Below are 22,171 nucleotides of genomic sequence, written 5' to 3'. Positions count from 1 at the left end.
ACACGTTAAGTCTAAATGGCCCCTTTATTCTCCCAGAACAGGTCTGCTTCCACTTACTTAAGAGACGATCGACTTTATAACTTCCCTTACAAAAATCGAGAGTTCATGGCAGATTTGCCACAACTTCGCCACTGATCATTTTCAATTGCAAATTAGATTTTTTGCAAACTTGTGGCAAATTGTCCATTGTTGCCAAGGGTTTGCTGCTGGTTCACCACTACCGGTGAAGAGCTGCAAACTTCTGGCAAACATTTGCGGTGAACACAATCTCATTTGCATGTGAAAATAGTGAGTGGCAAATTTGCGGTACATTTCGTACGGTTCGTTCAAATAGTTCACTTCATTAAATTGGTTCAAAAAACAATTCACAACTGAGTAATTACTCAATAGTTTTCTCAGATGTCCCTGCACGATATTTTGCATTAGATTGTTGTAGTAAAATTGCTGATCACAGTATTTTTTTTACTATTAGGTTATATATGTATATATTGTGTCAAATGTTGTTTATTGTTCCAACATTACACATTATTGTAAACATTATGGTTAGTGTTGCTATGTTGCAAATACTAACAACGTTAACTATTAATAGGCTAATTATTCCCATTTTGCTAACAATTTTCCCATCTCACAGTTTTACTCGTAAACAAAATCATCGCTAAAGGCCATAGTATACTTCGGGTTTCCGCATGCCGAAATGTCTTGTGCTTATTTAGACATGCGGACAGTCCTTAGCAAACGCTGCCTGCCACTGAATATACTAAAGAGTATCACAAAGCAGTCTTAGTGTGCATGCATCAAATGATACGTCTTAACCCATCCCTTACAGGTGGGTGATTTACCAAAGATCTGAGAATCAGTTCGATCGAGTCATTTAAATTAATCAGTTCAGAAGAACATTGGACATCACTATATTTTAACTTCATGTTAAAACTTTATACCATCACAAACCAGCTTTGATGTAACAGTCAGAAGTTGTTTAAAGATACAGTACAATTAGTAAAATTCATAGTGGTCAAACCACACATGATAGCCTATTTTGGGGGCTTCCTTCTGACCTGTGCTGATTGTCACGGCGTGGGCTTTGGCTCTGCGGTCTTCTTCTCACTACTATTGTTTCTTCTTCCTCGGGATACAGTTTAGGCCGAGGAATATCCGCTATTATCACATAGTCCTCTATGGTCATCTCTGGCACTGCTGGTTGGCTCTCAGATCTGGGGTTCTCTGACAGAATTATTGCCTCCAAGCCCCGCCTGATGTTGCTTCTGCTCCTATCAGTAACTGACTTGTTCGTCTCAGCAATTAAGGCTTTGGAGTTGGCGAAATCGCTGGGATCTAACTGCTTATGACTCCACCTTTTTTGGGTGATGTTAGGTGTTGATGTAGGAGAGGCGGGGCTTAGAGGGGAGTGGGTGAAGCTTTGTGATTGACAGCAATCAGATCCGGATTGTTTGTCTGAGGTGTCTGAGAACGCTGCATCCCTGTCACATTTATGATTTGAGGTTGAGATTTTTTTAGGAGTGCTATGACCATGGTTATTACAATCTCTATAAGGGGTCGAGGAACCAGGGCTGTTATAGCCAGTGTTACAACCACCATTTCTACTGTTGCGACTATTTCGACCACTATTCCGACTGACGTGACTTGTTTTATGCGAGACATGGTTATCATCATAGTAGCCTCCATTTGGAGAGAAATCCCGACTGTTGCAGCCAGTATTGGGGCCATTCTTTCGACTGTTGTGAACACTGTTGCGACTACTATGGTTGCATTCATTATAATCACCATCTGTTTCCACTTCAGAATTCAACCGATCTGACCAGCCATGCCTGTCCTCTGAAGCATCTGACTCGGCCGAACTGGCAATCGATTTGAGATTCTTATACAACTTTTTGGAATCTAAAGTATGCCTGTAGGAACTCTGGGAGGGGCTACTTTTGTGGGAGGGGCTAAACGAATCAGCATATTTGTTCGTCCCAGAGCTTCTTGAAGGAGAGGCAGTGCGGGAGACGACAGAATCTCGACTTCGTGAAGGTGTACATTTCCCAGAGGCCTGTTTGGAGGAAGATGTTCGGTGACCATGCGTGGTGGAACCTCGGCGATGGGATGAACTACGAGATTCTGCTCGCCTTTGCGGTGAGACATTCATAGATCTTGGACTCCCAGAGTGAGGGCTTGAGAGAGATTGGCTGTCGTCACGTCTGAAATTTGAATAGGGCATGTATCGTTGGGGAGAGAGACCGCTCATCGCCTCATCGCTAAGATTGTCAGAGCGCCTCCTATTGGACGGGAGGCCCAGGTCACGGGTACGGAAGGGGATGGTGGCTTTACGCTCAGGACTGTGGTTTGCCGGAAGTGGGTGGCCTCTTTCGTAGTGCCGAACGGGAGAGGCAGGACTGCCATCTTCCTGTTCCCTGTCTCTTGAGAGGAAGCGACTGGCTCTCTTAAAAATGGCACGACCACCATTTTGTTCTGTTTCTTTTCTAGTCTCTGTTTGGGGAACACATGGATGCTCTATAAGCCTTTTTGAACACACCAACCAATTCATATGATAGAGGGCTAAGGAAAACATTTAATTAACAGATTGCAATGCTTTATCAAATGTTTTTATATGAACACTCAAAAAAATATTTCTGTCTATTTTTAAGATTTACAGAATTCAATTGTATGACAAATTTCCATCCGTCAGTTTTGAATAATCTTCAACAAAATTCACATAATATGAATTAAGCAACATGTGAAGTATTTAGGCCTGATTAAAGGAATGTTCTGGCTTCAATACAAGTTAAGCTCAGTTGACAGCACTTGTGGCATAATATTGATTACCACCAAAAAAAAAAAAAAGAGAGGCAAATATCGTGGTTACGGTAAGGCACTTACAATGGAAATTAATGGTGCCAATCCATAAATGTTAAAATACACATTGTTTTAAAAGTATAGCCACAATACGTAAACATTATTAATGTTCGCATGATTTTATTGTGAGAAAATCACTTACTGATCCTATCTATGTAAAGTTATATCCAATATACAATATGTTGCCATGACGACGCAACACTGGTAAACACTGTAAGCAATTTTATAACACTAAAATCATGTAGAACAGAGATTTGGTCACACTAAAATCATGTTAATATGTATAATGTATACATCTTTTCTGTGGCTACATTTTTAAAAGAGTGTTTATTATAATGTTTATAAACTGGCCCCATTCACTTCCATTGTAAGTGCTTCACTGTAACCATGTTTTTTGCTTCTTTTTTTTTTTTTTTTTTTAAATAAACGAATCAAAAATATTTTCTGTGGTAATCAACGTTATGTTTCAAATGCTGTCGATTCAGCTTAACTTGTATTGAACTGGGAACATTCCTTTAAACTTCACATTTGAGAATATATATAATAATTGAATATATATTCATATGCCGTAGATTCTTTAATAATTAAACTAAATTTTCTATATAACTGAAATGCATAAATCTTCAAAACAGACAGATTTTTTTTTTTATGAATGAATGCACAAAAATTCATAATCAGAATTTTAAATAATAATTGTTATTATTATTTTGTCTATTGAAAAGGCCTACACAGGACAAAACATTACAGATACAGATAAGTGTCATCCGATGTGCAATTTTTGGAATCGTGACTCCCCGATTCGAAATCAAATGAAATCAGAATTATTACACATAGATTTATAATCATAAAATACCATTTAAACCAATTACACTGGGTACACAATTATTAGGCAAATTGTATTCCTCAGGATTAATTTTATTGTTGAACAAAAACACTCTCAGTCAATCCAAAATGTTATTGAACCTCAAACCTGAATGTTTAACAGAAAAAGTGAGTTTTGTCATTCTCAGGGGAATATATAAGTGTGCATAATTATTAGGCAACTAAATTACAAAAATAATTTCCCCACCTCCTGTTGCCAAGTATCACAAAATGACAATTAAATAACATTTTTGGCCTTTCAAAAATATTCAGCGACCAATATAGCCACCCTTCTTTTCAGTAACTGCCATGAGCCTGTCCATACATGGAGTCTGTCAGTTTCTTGATCTGTTCACAATCAACTTTCACTGAAGCAGCAACCACAGCCTCCCAAATGCTGTTCAAAGAGGTGTATTATCTTCCCTCACTGTAAATCTCATGTTTGAGAAGGGTCCACAAGTTCTCAGTAGGATTTAAGTCAGGTGAGGAAGGGGGCCAAGTCATTATTTGGGCATCTTTGAGGCCCTTGCTGGCTAGCCAAGCAGTGGAGCACTTGGATGCATGTGATGGAGCACTGTCCTGCATAAAGATCATGGCCTTCTTGAATGCCGAGGACTTCTTCCTGTACCGCTGCTTGAAGAAAGTACTTTCAGAAACTGGCAGTAGGTTTGAGAGTTGAGTTTCAGTCCATCTTCACTCGAAAAGGTCCAACTACCTCATTCTTAAAGATAGCAGCCCATACCAGTACCCCTCCTTCACCTTGCTGGCGCCTGACTCGAAGTGGTGCCCTGTGTCCATTAGTGATCCAGCCACGGGCCCATCCATCTGGTCCATCAAGAGTCACTTCCATGTCATCTGTCCATAAAACCTTCATGTATTTATTTGCCCAATCTTGACGCTTCAACTTGTGAATATATTCAGTGGTGGTCATGTTTCAGCCTTCTTGACCTTGGCCATGTCTCTGAGCACTTGACACCTTGTACTTCTGGACACTCCAGGTAGGTTGCAGTTCTGGAATATGGTGGCACTGGAGGATAATGGGTTCCTGGTAGCTTCACGTTTAATTCTTCTCAAGTCTTTTGCAGTTCATTTGCGCCTTTTCTTCTCCATGTGTTTTTTGTGCCCCAGTTAACTATTCGCAACAAAATGTTTGATTGTCTGGTGGTCACGCCTCAATAGTTTAGCTATTTCAAGAGTGTTGCATCCGCCTGAGAGGCATTTTACTATATTTGACTTTTCAGTGTCAGTTAAATCTCTTTTTTGGCCCATTTTACCTGAGGTAATGAAGCTGCCTAATAATTATGCACACCTTGATATAAGGTGTTAGTCACTTTCGCCACACCCTCCCTCGTTACCCAAATACATACCATCTGAAAATGATTGAATCCAATATGCATTCAAGTTTATATGGTTTGGAGTTGGAAAATGAGCAAGGAAATAATAATAAGATCAGAATACTCACTTGTCTAATAGTTGTGCACGCAGTGTATGTCTCATAAATTTGGGATGAGACAAAAACTCCAAAGCGTGAAACCCACACATTCGCACAATCACACATATACACACACTGCTGTAGTTGTAAGCCTCACCTGTGTGTTGACTGACACTTCCTCTTCTGCTTGTGCTCGCGCTGCCTCTTCTGCTCTGCATTTCTATCACAGAGCGGCTTTCTGACCGCTGGAGAGCAGATTCCAGTCGAGTCATTCTTAAGATGTGATTCTGACAACTTTCTTTTAGTTCAATAATGAGATTGTTCCTTTAGATTTAAGATTAAGTCTTCAGTTCCTCAGTGTTCACACTTTGTATAAGAGCTGATGCTGTTATGTGTAAAACAAGAGCATCAGATCTTAGAACAAGCCATCCGTTCACTTTCACTGTATGGAGAAAAGATGTCATGAAAATGAATAGTGACTGAGACTAACAAACTGCCAAACATCTCCTTTTGTGTTCCACAGAAGGAAGAAAGTCACACAGATCAACCTCAACAGAAAGTAAGGGAAGAATTGCAGGAAAATGGTCTAATCACTCAGACAGATCTTCAAACTGTTATTTGACAATTCATTCGTCTGTTTAAAGCACACGGTCATGTCAAGATACGAAGTAGCCTAATTAGAAACAAACTGACATCACAATGACTGCTTGTTCTGGACACATCACCTTAATTTCCCTGATTGGCAGAATGTGACTGAATCCAAGCGTCCTTGAATAATTTACCCCCCTGAGGTGAAGGTACAGACTTTTAACTCCTAAATACAGCGATAAGTGCAATCTTAGCAGGATCTATACTAGAAACAGGATATTTTAATGTAGCTCGTAGGTTAAACAAGTTCTTTAAGGCTTAAAGGTTAGATGGATTTTATGCCAGAACTCAAGCACAACTAATCAAGTGATTGTACACTGTAAAGTAGCACAATTTACACAAAGTTAACACAAAAGAACTACATACTGTACATGGAGGGAAAAGGGTTTTAGCGATTGTACAGTATGAGCCATGAGCTTAGTGTACAGACTTACCTTAAAAGTAGGTTAGTAATGCATGCTTCCTTTAGCATACACAATAAGTAACCAGCAAGACAGAATGAAGTGAAATTGAAATAGTTGTTTATGCAAACCAAAAATAAAGGAAAGTTCTCACATAATGCATGTCACAGACCTTCTTAGTTTTCCCAAGACTCCACTATTTCGCTTGCCAGCGTCTTGTATCTCGCTTTCCTCTCCCCATCTCTGTGCCGTTCCCCGTCTCAATCTCTCATTCATTACTTTACGACCGGCGGGGTGTAACTCAAGCTAGACTCTGCCTCTCCTCATGACTATTTCATCACACCTGGACTGTCCCCATTGCACCCGACTTTTCTTCCTTGTTCTCCTGTTCCCAGTTCGCTTGTTCTCTTACTCTTATCTGTGTCCTTTGTTCATTTCCAGCTGTACCTATACCAGCCTCTTGTTCTTGGGCAACCGTTTGCATATGCTGAGTTTTCCAGCATTCCAACTCTACCTGCCGGAAATAGAGCATAAAACAGCGGAAATAACGACCATCAGTGGAAGTGATCCAAGCTCTCACGGCTCGGCTGGAAGTAATTGATGACTTGACGATTTGACTATGCTCTTGTTTTGTATTTTAGCTTCCATGTTGTACCAGAATATAGTGTTACAGTCTGTTCCCTGAGGACTCTACATGATCGGCTCATTAAAATGCAACGGGATCACAGAGCAAACCTCTTATTCCCTTCTTTGTTTTCCATGAAGTCACATCAACACCAGCTCGAGCACTATTGCTAATTGAAGTGCAGAACACTTACCCAGTTTGATCTTGAGTTGCTTCCACAAATCTACGTCGCTGTTCTTGGCAAAGGCCTTCTTATTAAAGTAATCGTGCTTATATGAAAGTAATTATGTTATTTATTTTCAACATAAAATCATTCAGAATCAGAATGAGATTTATTGCCAAGTGTTCTCACGTACACAAGGAATATTTTTTTGGTCATAGGTGAAACAAGCTAATGGACAGAACATTACAGTGAGACACAGAATATAAAACAAGGTAAGAGTATAAATAGACATACAAAAAATAGGACATATAACAGAATGGTGTATGTACATGTGCAAGTGGTAATGTATGTGCAAGGTAGGGGTATGTACAATTATTGAATTGAATATGTGAATTTTCATTTGTACATGAGATATGTATTTACATTATTGCACTATGGGAGTCCTGAAGGCAGTTAATTGTTCATGTGGAAATTGGCCTGAGGGTAAAAACTGTTCTTGTGCCTAGATATCCTGGTGCTCAGTGCTCTGTAGCGCCGGCCAGAGGGCAACAGTTCAAAGAGGGAGTGGGGAGGGTGTGTGGGGTCCAGAGTGATTCTACCTGCACGTTTCCTCACTCTGGAGACGTACAGGTCTTGGAGGGTGGGCAGGGGGCACCAATAATCCTCTCAGCAGTCCTGAATGTCCGTTGTAGTTTCCTTCTGTTTGATTTGGTGGCTGAACCAAACCAGACAGTCATAGGTGAACACAGGACAGACTCAATGACTGCTGAGTAGAACTGTATCAGCAGCTCCTGTGGCAGGTTGAACTTCCTCATCTGACGAAGGAAGTACAACCTCTGCTGAGCCTTCTTCACAGTGGAGTCAATGTGGGTGTCCCACTTCAGGTCCTGAGAGACCGTAGAGCCCAGGAACCCAATGACTCCACTTCTGTCACAGTGCTGTTTAGGATGGTGAGGGGATTTCTCCTAAAGTTCACTATCATCTCCACTGTTTTGAGTGTGTTCAGCTCACTCACAATAATAATTGTATTTATTTATCACACATACACAGTGAAATTCTTTTTTTTTTTCACATATCCCAGCTAAGCTGAGGTCAGAGTGCAGTGTCAGCCATGATACAGCATCCCTGGAGCAGATAGGGTCAAGTGCCTTGCTCAAGGGCCCAATAGTAGCATCTTGGCAGTGCTGGGGCTTGAACCCCCAACCTTCTGATCAGTAACCCAGAGCCTTAACTGCTGAGCCACCACTGCCCCGGTGGTTGTGACTGCACCCGACAACCAGCTGTTCACCCTCCCGACTGTATGCAGGCCCGTTACCGTCACAGATGAGGCAGATGACTGTGGTATTCACCTGTATTTACTCCAAATCATTTAAATTTAAGTCGATTTTTAAATTTTCTCAAAATAATGAGAATGGTGCTTGTCCATACAAAACTCAAACCCACAATGCTAGGGTGTTCTGGGTGGTTGCCTGGACTTTGCTATGCGGTTGCTAAGGTGCTCTGAGTGATTGTTAGCATGTTGCTATGCAGTTGCAAGGTTTTTAAATGTAAAAGTAAAAAGAGCCCAGCCCCAGGTCTCTGTGATATTCTGGTCTCTAGCTACTAGAGGTGGACGATTGATCGGCACCGATAACTGCTTTTGGAACCATCGGTAATCTGCAAAAATCAACGTCAATACTTCTTTGATATTTTTCCCCGTGGACAGCGTTGGAGGGTTCGATAGTACGACCGCAGCCTTTGGAGGTGAAATATAAACAATCACTTACACCTCATGGGAATTTTCTGTGTCTAAATGTGACATCACTGACAATATTCATTCATATTTTTATCATTATGACAATGTTTACTTTGTAGTGTTTATATTGTAACACATTGTAGATTATTGTAAGAGTACAAGTTTTGTTTCCTGTTTGTGTTTGTGCGAGTTGGAATAGCCACTTCAAAATAAGAATCCCCAGCGTATTTTGGGCTGGTTTATATTTAAAAGTCCCACGTTATGCACCAGATCTTCATTTTTGGAGGGATTTTGGTTGCACGATGATGTGGGATTTTATTCATTTTGGACACTTGTAGTCTCTATGTCTGTGCCCGTCACTGTAAGAAAAGACTACGAAAGTTTTAAGAATTCAATAAATTGATTTTAAAAGCATTTGGAAGATTTATTGGTTATTGGCCTTTTCCACCACCTCAGTTATTGGTATTGGCAAAATCCAGTATCAGTCGACTTCTACTAGATATGGCTATGCAATACAACTGCCTGATATATGTCAATGATCTTTAATCTGCTTCCTTAGTCTCGTTTCAAATCCTGATTCTTTTTCTTCAGTGGTAAAATGTTTTTATTTTGGTTTAAGGTTTGGGTAAGGGGTTGGACTTTATGGTTAGGTTTAGTTTTGGGGTTTGAGTTCGGGCTTAAACTTAGGAATCGTAAGAAATCACGTTTAAAACCCCAATTTCTGTCTTCTGTGGTACACAGTGATTTTCCTATTAAAATTATGGTTATGTTTTGGTTTGGGTTCGGGGTTAAACTACGAAAAGGTTTAGGAACATTGTTCATTGGTTTGTTTATTTTTCTCTTCAGGAGTAAAAGTCATTTGTTTTTGTATGAGCCAGCTTGTATTATTTCTTATGATTATACTGTTTTGTGTTATTATTATGACTTGTCATGAAATACAAATGTTAGTCAAATTACATAAAGCAGTGTAAAGTTTAATATGGATGAAAAAAGCATAAAGAAAGTGTAACAAAAGTGCAAAAAAAATAAAAAATGTAGTGTACAACGGGGCTAAAGGCTCCATGAGGTAAAAGGCTCCATTCATTTAATTTTCTCCCAAAACAATAAATAGCATCAAAAACGACCACAGGACTTTCCTAAAAACCTGTTTGTCACTATGCACTGCGACATTTGCCAGATCCATGAGATCTTTGTCTAAATGTTGATTTTGAGTCAATTTGATCTATTTTTTTTAATCTAATTTATATATATATATATATATATATAATAATTTAATATGTGTTTGAAATTAACAGGAAATGTTTGACTTTTTCTGAAGTGGTTATTTTGAGTAAGCATCATCTTAATCTGTTACTCAAAAAAGTATCTTGCTGTCTCAAAATGATTTGCATTAGTTGACAAATTGTGCCCTATAACTATTTCCCCGGTATCCACAGGATATCACTTTAAACCCCCTAGGGGCCTTTTACCCCAGGTGTGTTGTAAAAGGCTCCCTCACCACTTTTTTTTTTTTTTTTTTAAACCGAATTTTAATCGAAACAACCTTCCGTTATTATTTATTTTCACACTAATTATGTTGCTCCATCAATATTCAATAAAAATAAATCAAATCTTTTTGTGACCAGAAAAAAGCTAAATTTCCTTAAGGGGTGCCTTTAGCCCCATGGTACCCTACTTCATGTCATAACATCTAAATGAACTGATTCCATTCAAGTCAGTTCATTTAATAATAATAATAATAATAATAATAATGTTAAATATGACTGAATCAACCTGAATGCATTAGTGTACACCAACAAAAGTAACTTTTAAGAATCATAACATGCATATATCTCCTTAAGGTAAAAACTGTCCATATTCACTTTTTTACAGTGTATGAAGGCTGTCTAAAATAAACATTTGGCCAATTAATTATTGATCTCAAAATTGGTCTCTAAAGTGAAGTGCTCTGTTTTCAGGGTAACGTGAAGCAGTTTAAAGTTAAATATCAGAGAAGTCCAAGAGCCGTAAGCTGGAGAGTGTCCACTGTGTCTCTCCTCCATGGCCCATGTGGGGTCTAGCTGGTGTTTTCTGCCTGCAGGACACTTTAACTCAGGAGGACAGACAACATCTGTCGTTCCTTGCCCCCTCCCTTTCCTCCATTCATAGGCACACACTGCCTCTCCCAAATGGTGCCCCTTTGTATGGGCTATTGTCCACTGATACATTGTGTGACTCTGCCTGTTCCCCAGAGCCCCATTGATGAGTGTTGTGAGAGACCTCGTCCAGATCTCCTCTGAACTTCTCCTCTAGCTTAATGTTTAGCCATAAAAACTCAACAAAAGACATTCTGTTCTCTTGCTACATTAACGTTAGAGTACAAAATCTCACAAAATCTATTTCTCTTCAGAAAACACTATTATTATTATTATTATTTTTATTTTTTTTTTTTCAGAAAATGGAACATTTTGAAATGTATGTACAGTTTTGATTTTCGTGTGAGACTCTTTTGGTAATATGCAAAATCAAGAAAGGTTTTCACGCCAGATCACATTTGTTTTGTTTTTATCCAGTTAGGAAGTCAGCCAATTGTCAGTGTGTTTGAGCTCTTCCCAAAGCTTTAAATTTCTCTCTCCAGTCCTGCTGGAAAACTTGTAAACATCCTGCAGCTATTTGACAGCATTTCTCAAAGGCCTTCTCTTGAGCGATGTACCCGCGGCAGGCTGAATGTGGGCAAAAGCGATGAATAGCCCAGTATGGGGTGACCAAGAGGCCAGAGCAGATGTTAATGATTAGCTTCGTTCTCATCCCTGTAAAGAACCCACATCCCAATCTACTCCCCGTTTTCTAAAGAACCATCTCCAGTCCTTACAGAGCACCACACCCAGAAAACACCTCGATAGAACTGAGGATCGCCACAAAAGTGAGTTCAAAGAGAAGAGGCTTAAATGCAGCACTTAAACTTTTGCACAACCTTTTTAATCATTTGAAAGGAAGCAACTAGGCTATTTCAGTGTTAAAATATGAGTGTGAACAAATGTAAATGAAATAAGAAGGTCCAGTGGTATTAATGAAACAATGACATATTTTCAATAGTTCATAGTCTTTATTTGGAAAAATAATTTAAGCTAAAACTTCATTCAGAAAAGAAAATCAAACAAAATCCTGTTAATGAAAACAATCGCATTAATAACATTTTTACAATACTTCTTTAAATAACATTTTCTCAAAACATCCCAGCAACCCGAAGTGCCTTTGCAAGTAACAGGAACAACTTAGGAAAAACTCAAACTTAAATAATCTTCAAATATTTAGAAATACAACATACAACTTAAATAAAAATAAATTAACTTAAATCATACACCTCTTGTTAGAAAAAGGGAACAAAAACATACAAACAAGGATATTATCTTCAACACAAACTTTTTTTTTCTTTTTTTACGTCCAAAAACAAATTACATACGCTAAACCATAATGCAAAAAAAGCGGAGGCTCGGAAGACTGAGAGATTTTTTTGAGCACTTTTACATATAGATTCCACTGGTCATGTGACAGGATATGACATCATGTGACATTTAACTCAGTGCAAGACAGGCCAGTATGGCTGAACATCCACCGTAGTCCCTTGTACACTGACTTGTGGGGCCAGCAAATGTTGCCAAAATATTGCTAAAATGTTGTCACAACTTTGCCAGACAGTCAATGGCAAAAAAATTGCGATACATTTCTTTTAAACTACTTCAACATCCTTAATGTTTGGTGCAGTCTCTGGGCACAGTAAAAGCCTGTGGGGCCCTGGAATTATTGGCGAAAAAAACAGCAAATGTTGCCAAAATATTGCTAAAACGTTGCCACGATGCTGACAGTATTGGACATCACATGGCAAAACACGGCGATACTTTTCTTGTATTCCCCTCTATTTATGTTATATTTTTCCTAATGCCATTTCCATGTGATGAACCCACATTAAAAAACATTAAAAATGGACACACATTGTCCAACACCTTTAAAATGGCTTTACAGGTAAATTTTACAACTACATTTTAAACTTTATTTGACACTCCAGCCATCATTTCCAAGTTTCCAAGCCTACAGGCTACCACTGCCTGCGCCTCTTTCAGTACAGAGAACCAGCTCATCCTGAATATCAGTTAATCAGTCTTAGTTTCTCAGCAGCAGTAGTCACGAGGTGGGACGTTTCCACCTAAGGTTCGTGCAGCAGCATTTTCTTAGGGAGTCCAAAATGCCTCCCGTAGGACACAATGAGCATCGGCTTCCTGCAGGCCCATTACACCTGAGTAGTGGAAGAGGAAAAGACAGAAATAAAATGGTCGTTAGTTTTGAGATTCAAAACATGCGTTACAAAACAACCTAAAAAGACTGCCAATCTCAAGGTTTTAATGTACGACTTCAAACATGCATGAATTCAAGAATTATAGATGGCTTACTCACCTCAGTTGCAATTACACATTCATCCTTTTCCTCCGACATCACCATGACGGATTTGTATTTGGTGTCGACACAAGCCGACGTGGATGCCGATGCACATGCCGACGCACATGCTGACTCGGAATACAGTGAATCTGAATACTTCGATTCTGAATAGTTTGACTCTGAATGCTTCGATTCAGAATACTTGGATTCAGAATACCTTGACTCTGAATACTTGGACTTTTCTGATGCATCACTGCAAAGAGAGGAGAGACAGTAGCATATTAGTAATTGTCAGCCTAGTTTGATGGAAATCTGAATAGGACCTTGAGAATATAGTCAGAATAAAGATAGGACAAGAAGATTTTTACCTTTTCAGACGTTTCCTGCGCTTGTCCTCAAACTCGCAAGAGCCTTGCAAGGATTGGCACTTTACATCCTCGCAGCTATCTGACAACTCCTTCGCTGCCATCTCCTTCCCAGTATGCTCCAGTTTCACCTCATGTTTAACTTCGTACTTCACTTCATGTACCAGGTTATAGTCTGCAGATCCATGTCGTGTCTTATAACTCCTCTTTTCGGTTGTCAGACTCAGGTCATCGTGGTCGCAATGAAAGTCAATTTTCTTGTTGATGTTCTTGACTGGTGCTGCGCTAACAACACTCACAGCCAGATCTTTGTCACGGTGACAGTTGTTTGTGAGGTTGTTGATCGTTTCATTCTCCCCATTTGCAACTTCTTCCTCCCTGTCCCGTCGACGCTTCTGAACTTTTGAGCGAATGCAAACCACCATCACAGCACATGCGACTACCAACAACAGCACCAGCAAAACTCCAGATCCCACGGCAGTCCAGGGAACATCACCGGCTATCTGGGAAGCTCTGTCTGGAAGCAAGAACTGGCAATTGCGTCCTCCATATCCCGGAACGCAAGCGCATACATAGCGGTTGTTCCGCTCATGGCAGGTGGCGCCATTGTGGCAGGGGTTGTGTTGGCAACGGCTTACAGGTGAACTGCAGTTCCGTCCGGAGTACCCAGGTGGGCAATTACAGATGTAGCCATTGGCCCCTTCCTGACAAGTCCCGCCATTTTGGCAGGGGTAAAGGGAGCACTCGTCCCCAGCACGGTCGCAGTTCATACCCGTGAACCCTTCCGGACACTGGCACAGATAGGAGTTCACCAGGTCTACGCAGCGTGCACCTATTGGATTGAAGAAAAGAAGATAATGAGAATTTGGAGATGTTCTGGATTGCTTTAATCACAAAGCTTCCAGTGGAACTTGAAGCAGAAATTCAGGCAAAAGGGGAACATACCATTTGAGCATGGACTGGAGGTGCAATGGTCGATCTTCTTCTCGCAGTTAAACCCTGCATATCCTGTGGGACACTGGCAGAAGTAACCGCCATCGGAGTTGTCGGCGCAGCGTCCACCATTAAAGCAAGGCCCATCAGCACAAGTCATGGCGCTAAGCTCACAGTTATTGCCATAGAAACCAGGTGGACAGGCACAACTGTAAGTGTTTTCCATGTCCTGTGAAAGTCAAAGGAACAGGAAGTTTAAAAACAGATGGAATAGTGGAACAGTTTTGACTGTGACTATTGCGTTGTAAAATATTTCACTTAACAAAACTGTAAACTGTAAAGGTTCACTACTAAGTAAGTCCTAGTAGAACTACTGTTAATACATGTATGTGTAACACCCTGTCTACACCGGATGCAAATGGTGCAACGCATAGCGTCAAAAGCAAACCGCTCTCACTGTAATCAATGATGCTTTCTACACTGGATGCGACCGTCGCATTGCCAACAGTTTACAGACACCACGTTCTATACCTGACGTGCTGCACGCACTTGGCACAACAGATAACAGCCGATTGTCCGTGCATATCATCTTTTTAGAACATTTGCTTCTACATGTCCAGTGGTGCGAAGTGACACCAGTTGCATCTGGTGTAAACGGGGTGTAGTACTAATTCTCTTTTCTATAGACAACCTGTCGGTATATATTTACACTTCATAGAAAAACTTACAGTGCAGCTTCCTCCGTTGCGGCAGGGGTTCCCTGTGCATTCGTTGACCTTGATCTCACAGCTGGCTCCCGTGAAGCCCGGCCGACAGGAACAGGTGTAGCTGCCCTGACCAGTGTTACTACAAGTGGCTCCATTCAGGCAGGGCTTATGATGGGTACAGTAGTTCAGATCTGGAAAGAAAGAGGCAGACATATGTTCAGCACATGTGGATTAATCCAACCGAAAGCAGCAACACATGGCCGAACCGCAGCTGGACAGCTGTTGTGCTCTATCTGTGTCTTCTGTGTTCTTGTATAGTCTTTCAATATCGGTTTCTTCAATCTCTCTTTTGCCCACCCTCTCTCCTTTCCACCAAACACCTTCTGTCAGTCAGTCTTTCAAGGCAACATAAATGGCTTTCTTTGATCTTTTGTGAACTCTTTCTCTCTTTTACTCTCCTCTTTTTCTTACCTTGGTTGCAGAAGAGGCCACCCCAGCCTTCCTGGCAGTTGCACTGCCATGGTTGCTGGCAGGTTCCATGAAGGCATCCTGGGTAACGTATGCACTCATCACAGTAGCGGCCTTTAAACCCAACTCGGCACCTGATACAGCATCCATACAAATAATCTGATTAGAAAACCATGCTTTGATTACGGTTTCACATGAAGTTTGTAATATTTTCTTTCTCCTACCCGAGCTTAATACACGGAGACAACAATACATAAGCAATCCCAAAAAGTGGCTCTATGGCGGTATCAAAATATTGTTTGTTTGTTTGAGCAGCCACACATAGAAATGTTGGCTTAACCAATGGCACGAGTTTGGGGCTATTTGTTTGTCCAACTAATGGCAGAGGGGAGCAGTGCCCATAATTTTTGCAGTTCCAATTAACTATGTTAGTGGTGCAGAAATTACACACTTTAAGATATATTCAATTAAAGAAAATATGAAATTAAAATCTGCAGCCCTCTTGTGAGATTATAATGAATGGTAAACATTGTGAAGAACATACTTGCACTCTCCAGGTTTCTCGCAGAAGCCATGCTCCTCATCACATCCTGGGAGGCAAATTGCTGAAAGAAGGACATGTACATTAGGACCGTGGAGCCATGGTTCACTCCTTAACCATAAACCTAGTGGAACTAGTCCTAACAAACTTATTTTGTTTCAAAGTAGGGGGCTGGGGGGGTCACTTAAACCAATTAGCTTTCTGTCTAACTAGAAAAAATACTAAAATCTCCTTATCACCACTGAAGAATTTCTGCTTAACACATGACGACAATAGGGCACTCACAAACAAGGGGACCCTTCTTTACTCCCTCTCTTCACTGTGGGTCAAAACTTTTTTCCCTCCCCTGTGCTCTCAATGTCTCCGGGTAGGGAAGATAAGAGTGGACAGCTGGTGTATGCGCGGCCAGCGTGCGACAGCTGCTCCATTGTCTTTGCACTCCCGGCAGCTGCCCACTTCAAACAATACCTCCCCTCCGCCAGCCAATCGGCTCCCGGCCCGCTCCGGGAGTAACCAATCGGGCACAAGCATGTAAATTTATGGCACGCGTGAGATTATTCCTAAAAACTTTCCTCCTCCCGACTGGAATAAATCAAGTGGTGTGTTGTGAGAGCAGGCTGAATGGGGAAGTGTGAGTGTGGGGGGCGGTGGTATTAGTTACAAGTTGCTCGTAACCGTTAACTTTGTTTTTTCTTAATTTTTCTTCCTCCTTTTTCTATAAAGTCTACATAAACTAAAAAAAAAAACATATTGGCTGCATTATTTAAACTACATAAAATTACGATAAGATAAAATAACGATGGAATTTTATAGATGACGTTTACGATATTTATGTATGAATATACTATATTTTTACTTACGTTCCGTGCAGTACTGGCCCTTCCATCCGGCGTCGCAAATAATTTCGCCACGTTCTCCACATGTGAAATGACCGAACGCGTCATCTCTCGGGCGACAAAACACGGAGCATCCCTCGCCGTAGTAGTGCTCGTCGCACACAAACCGGTAGGAGTACTTGAGCTCGGTACGGCCCACACTGTGCAGGTCCTGAGACCAGTCCTCGCCCACCGTCAAATGACGTTGAGTGGTCATGGTGCTGATGATGCGCTCTGGGTTTTCTAAATAGAATGAAGATCCCAAAGTTTCAGCAATGCAATTCAACAATATTCATTTATATTCAAAAATGTATATGCATTGCGATATTCTTTTAATTACTGGACCACCAACCTGTTGTTAAATCCTCTTTGGAATCAGCATGCACCGCTTCAATGATAAGAGAAAACGTTCCCTACAAAACCAAAAAACAGTTCCATACTCTGAATCCAACATAAGAGATGCTGAACATCAATTTTGAACTGACTCCACATCTGTTTGCAACAATACAAAAGATAGCTACTCACCGGCCACGTGAAACCGAAATTCATCCTAATGGGATTGTTGAAAGAGCCATCTGGTAATGTATCTGGCACTTGGAAAGAGTTGGATCCCAACATGGGGGTAACGGTACCCCCATAGGTGCAAGGTGGCTCTGGAGATGCGTTGGGCTGATAATGTTTTAAGCAGATGCGGAAAAAAGTCTTGCACTCGCACTGCTGATACGGGGAGGGGGTCAGTCCTCCTTTACAGCAGTTCTTGTTGCCTTGAACACCCTTCTTGTTCAAAAACTCCTGTAACTTGAGCTCAAAGACACCTGAGCAAGATGCCTAGAGAGGAACCAAGGTAGGAAAGTTAAATACATAACATATTATTGCATACTTCAATAGGTTTCAATGAGGATGCATGTGGAAATCCTTACCTGGCAGAGTAACATATACAGGATGGAGAAGAGCAACAGTAAGTGGCGTCCCATGTCGAATAAATAATAAATAAATAGGTTTATAAAAGTCTTTGAGCAACTTAGCTGCTCCTCACAAAGGATCCCTTCTTTTAGAAGTCCCTTCTTTTAGCCAACTGATTCATTGGGGGAGACTTTCTTTCAGGGGATCTCGAGACTGAACGTCTTTCCCTTTCATGTCCAGTTGAGTGCAGAACAAGAGAATTCCCAATGTGTCCAAAATACAAAACTCCAAAGCTTGAAAGAAAAAGTGTAATAATCCTCAAAAGTTGCTTGAAAGTTCACAGGACGCCTCAGTGGTAGGAAGATGCTTGTGTGCTTTTATAGTTCCTTGTTGGTCTGTTCCTAAACCAAGATTTGTCACTGGCCCAACATCCCTCCTCATGTCCTTCTCCCACGGACACTGTGCGTTTGTATCTGGAGCGAGGCCGCCTGCCGCTAGTTTTATACGGGGTGCCACATGCCGGGGTAATAATATGCTAATGAACTACTACCCCCAATCTGTCCCACGCTTTACAATGCGACTCCCTTGCAACCAGCCCCTACCAACCAACCTGCCTCTCCAAAACACATCAGAACTGCTGTGCGTGCGCGTAAAAACGCGACTATAATTTACAACTTTTGGTGGTTTTTGAATGGTTGGGATTATAATTTGCATTACATTTTATCAACAGTGTGGCACTGAGACATTTCTATTCGGATGTAAAATAGCCTACTTGGTGTTTCAGTTCAAAAATAGTTCTGAGAGTTGGAAATGTGTTTGATATGTTTGTGGTATCGTTTCCAAAGTTGGCTTTTATTTTTCATTTCTTAGATAACTTTTACTAAAATTACGGAGGAAAAAAAAATCTAATTTTTCAACAAATGTGTTCATCTTACGTCCATTTGCGTTTCCTGCTTCAAGGAGTCTCCTGGTTTGTATCTAAAACATTCCTCATGCCAACACTGATGTGTGCGTGCGCGTGTGTGTGTGTGTGTGTGTGTGTGTGTGTGTGAGAGAGAGAGAGAGAGAGAGAGAGGCGATCCCATAAAAGAATACGCATCATTTGTATGGAGACCAAATTCTCCACTTGCTTTTCGCTTTTCCGCTGTGTGTGTGTGCGTGTGTGTGTGTGTGTGCGCTTGTGTGCTTGTGTGTGTGTGTTGCTCTGCTATTGTGTGCTGGCGGAATAAGTTTGCTCTCCGCGCGCTCAGCTGTATGGTAATTCGGGCAGCACCTGCTTTCTCCACAATGCTGCGAGGTGCGCGCGCTACCGTTCTCATAATCGCCCAAATCGGAGGATCCCAACAAAAACAAGCAAATCGTCTCCTTATCGTCCTATTCTCAGGACCCCCGTTCAAACAAATATGTTTGTTTTTCCTGGTCTTTTGAACCCCGACTCTCTTGCATTAGAATCGGGTACGAAAAAAGGTTTTTTTCCCCCATGCAAGCCCTCGATGTGTGATAACTTTGCATGTCTAAACAGAACAGAAGTGTGATTAAACTTGTTTCCAGTACCATTATGTACCTTTTCGTTTGCAACTTTATTTCTAACTTATTTTTTTATTCTGAGTTTGACTTTTTGTTCTTTTTGTTTTGCCGTCAAATGCAACTTCATTGACAATACGAATGTACAATATTTTTAATGCACATTAAAACTGCGAGAGAGAAAAACCCCTGAGATTGCATGTGTGTAATTGGGGTGTGTGTGTGTGTGTGGCGGGGTGGGTGGGTGGGGGGGGGGGGGGGGGTCATTCATTTAAGTGCGATTTTCTTATGCACAAAAGCTTTCGCCTGAGGTCCATAGTAACCAAACACAAGTGAGACAAATTACATCACTGTGTTAAAATATGCTTTGAGCTCTTTCTGTATTTCCAATCTAATCCACCAGCAACCTTTAAATGAGCCAAACTTTGTGACATCATGAAGAGGAAAAAAAAAAAATTGGATTCCTGGTAAAACTTTGCTAAGCAATGGGGGGTTGGGCAGGAGGCGGGCACGGGTGGGGGCATCACTGGGCATGGCCTGAAAAACACCACAAACTGGAAGACTGAAGATGGAATTCCTATTTGTTTTTCTGAGTAAGCTCTTTTCTACATTGCATTTACATAACATCCTTCTTGTTTTCCATTACTTTAAAATGACTAAACTGACTGAGATCCTTGTTTTTGAGGTGAAAGGCAAAAAAATCTCTTCTTATTTTTGCTCGTTACAGATACTCCCCTTCTGAATCAGATAACAGTAAAGGGAGTAACAGTTAAAGTGTTAGTGCTGGTTTAATTGAAACCTGTAGTAACTCAAACCCCTCTGGTATCACGTCAGTAGGACTCGCTCTCCTCTTGTTCTTCCTTTTCTTTGCGCTTTCGTTTTTCATTGATTGTGAAGCCCCTCGGGGGACAGTCACTGAAGGGGGTATACGGACGCGACCAGACCCTTAAACACACCATCTGCCACTGACTAAACGCCTCTCTCTCCACCCTCCCCTACCGGTGTGTATGTGTGTGCTCACTGCCCTGTGTCTAAATTGAACTAGAAGCATGTTAAAGAACCTGTAACGGTATGGGCTGGCCGGGGCCAGATGGCGCAGGCGAAGCCAGAAGTGTTGCAGTCCCAGCAGAGTTAGACAGCACATGGGCGGCCGTGGGAACCTAAGCCCAGCTCGCATCACACGGGATCGATCATATGAAGTCATGTGGGGATCACAATTAGGGACTATAATGTTGTTTGCGACCTATCGATTGGCAAGAGGTTGCAGAATCCTTCACTGCGGCCAGATACAGTCAGAAAGGCGTCATATGTTGGGGGCGTGGCTTCGCGCAGGGAAAACGCATCCCGGTTACCATAGTCACCCGGTGATTTCGACATGGAAAATGAAGAGAAATAGCCAATATTTGTACAGAATTTAATTAAATTTTTAACTATTTCTAGCAGAATTTTGTTGGTAGAATAACGCGAGAACAACACAAAACTTGAAATGATGTTTCGACGCATTTCTGGATTTTTATTTATTATTTACATTTTTGGCTTACTAAAATGTGGCATTAGATTGGAGAAGCTCATCTTTGAATTTTTTTATTTAATTTTTTACTGTTGTAGTCGCATATTAATATGGGTCAATGAGGTGACGCTCGTTTTTTTTTCTTCAGATCTATTAAATTATTAAAAAATATATAAAAAATGCAACTCACACAGAACAGCTGCTTGTATACACCTCTTCCACGATGAACATATTTTCAGTTACTGACTTCAAAGTCATTTTTATATTTTTTCTAGGGCTTAAAGTTAAAAATGTCATGTGGTGTAACCGACCAGACACAATAAAAAAGAAAAAGAACATTATTAACCTAAAATTCTTGATAAAATAAATGTTGGCAAGAGTAGTGCAGAATATTCTTTTTTTATTATTATTATTATTATTATTATTATTATTATTATTATTATTATCATTATTTTAAAATAAGCAGTGAATTTTTATTTTAATTTTTTTATTATATTTAAAAAAGTATAGTATTTTAAGTATTTTTCCCCCCCACCAAATTAATTGAGGTAGCCATTCTGTTGTCGTGACAAAAAAATAAAAAATAAATAAAAAATATAGTATAAAATAAAAATGGGAATAAATAAATAAATAAAAAATAAAACATAAACAGAGGACTCCATTAGAACCTCAAGAATGTTTGTTAAGTAAATAGAAGAAAAATAAAATAAATAATAATAATAATAATAATAATAATAAATATATATATATATATAATTTTAACATGTCATTAAATATCTTTTATTTTTATCAAAAGGCACATTTTGTTCAAATGTTTGTTCAGTGGTGTAACACTGAGAAGAAGAATAAAGCATGAAATTAAAAAAAAAATAATAATAATAAATACAAATAAGTTACCTTGGAAAATATGTTTGAGAACTTGTTTGAAAAGTTGTGTAAACTCCTTTTACTTATTGGTTACACAACATGACATTTTATAAACATTTGCAGAAAATGGCATGCTGTGAATGCATCACATCGAACAACCTTATTTGACAACGACCCATTTATATATTGCGTTTTGTTTCTGATGATAAAATGCAGAGATGACGTAAGTGATTCGCTCGTACGCGTGTGTTGAAAAGCTACCTGTGGTCCGAGCATTGTTTCAGATCATATATTACTCTGACCAGCTGTCCACGCGCGCGACCCGGCGCCTCATTATCATGCGCCGT

The 22,171-nt window shown here is 40.3% G+C and overlaps 2 protein-coding genes across 2 annotated transcripts in view; both read right to left on the bottom strand.

The window, feature by feature from the left end:
- LOC127445581 (transportin-2-like) overlaps positions 1 to 22,171 on the bottom strand; it is a 113,860-nt gene that overhangs the window by 90,196 nt on the left and 1,493 nt on the right. The gene's annotated exons all lie outside the window — the stretch shown is intronic.
- dla (deltaA) lies at positions 11,869 to 18,368 on the bottom strand. Its single transcript, XM_051705734.1, has 11 exons — positions 17,941 to 18,368; positions 17,546 to 17,848; positions 17,373 to 17,433; positions 17,006 to 17,263; positions 16,149 to 16,209; positions 15,608 to 15,738; positions 15,158 to 15,327; positions 14,442 to 14,658; positions 13,500 to 14,328; positions 13,150 to 13,384; positions 11,869 to 12,991 (listed from the first exon to the last, which is right to left on the bottom strand). The coding sequence occupies exons 1-11, from the start codon at positions 17,992 to 17,994 to the stop codon at positions 12,986 to 12,988; spliced, it is 2,325 nt and encodes a 774-aa protein (XP_051561694.1). The 5' UTR covers positions 17,995 to 18,368; the 3' UTR covers positions 11,869 to 12,985.

This window comes from Myxocyprinus asiaticus, chromosome 8 (genome assembly GCF_019703515.2).
Source record: "Myxocyprinus asiaticus isolate MX2 ecotype Aquarium Trade chromosome 8, UBuf_Myxa_2, whole genome shotgun sequence".
Lineage (NCBI taxonomy): Eukaryota > Metazoa > Chordata > Actinopteri > Cypriniformes > Catostomidae > Myxocyprinus > Myxocyprinus asiaticus.
This window is presented reverse-complemented; position numbering and strand designations above follow the sequence as displayed.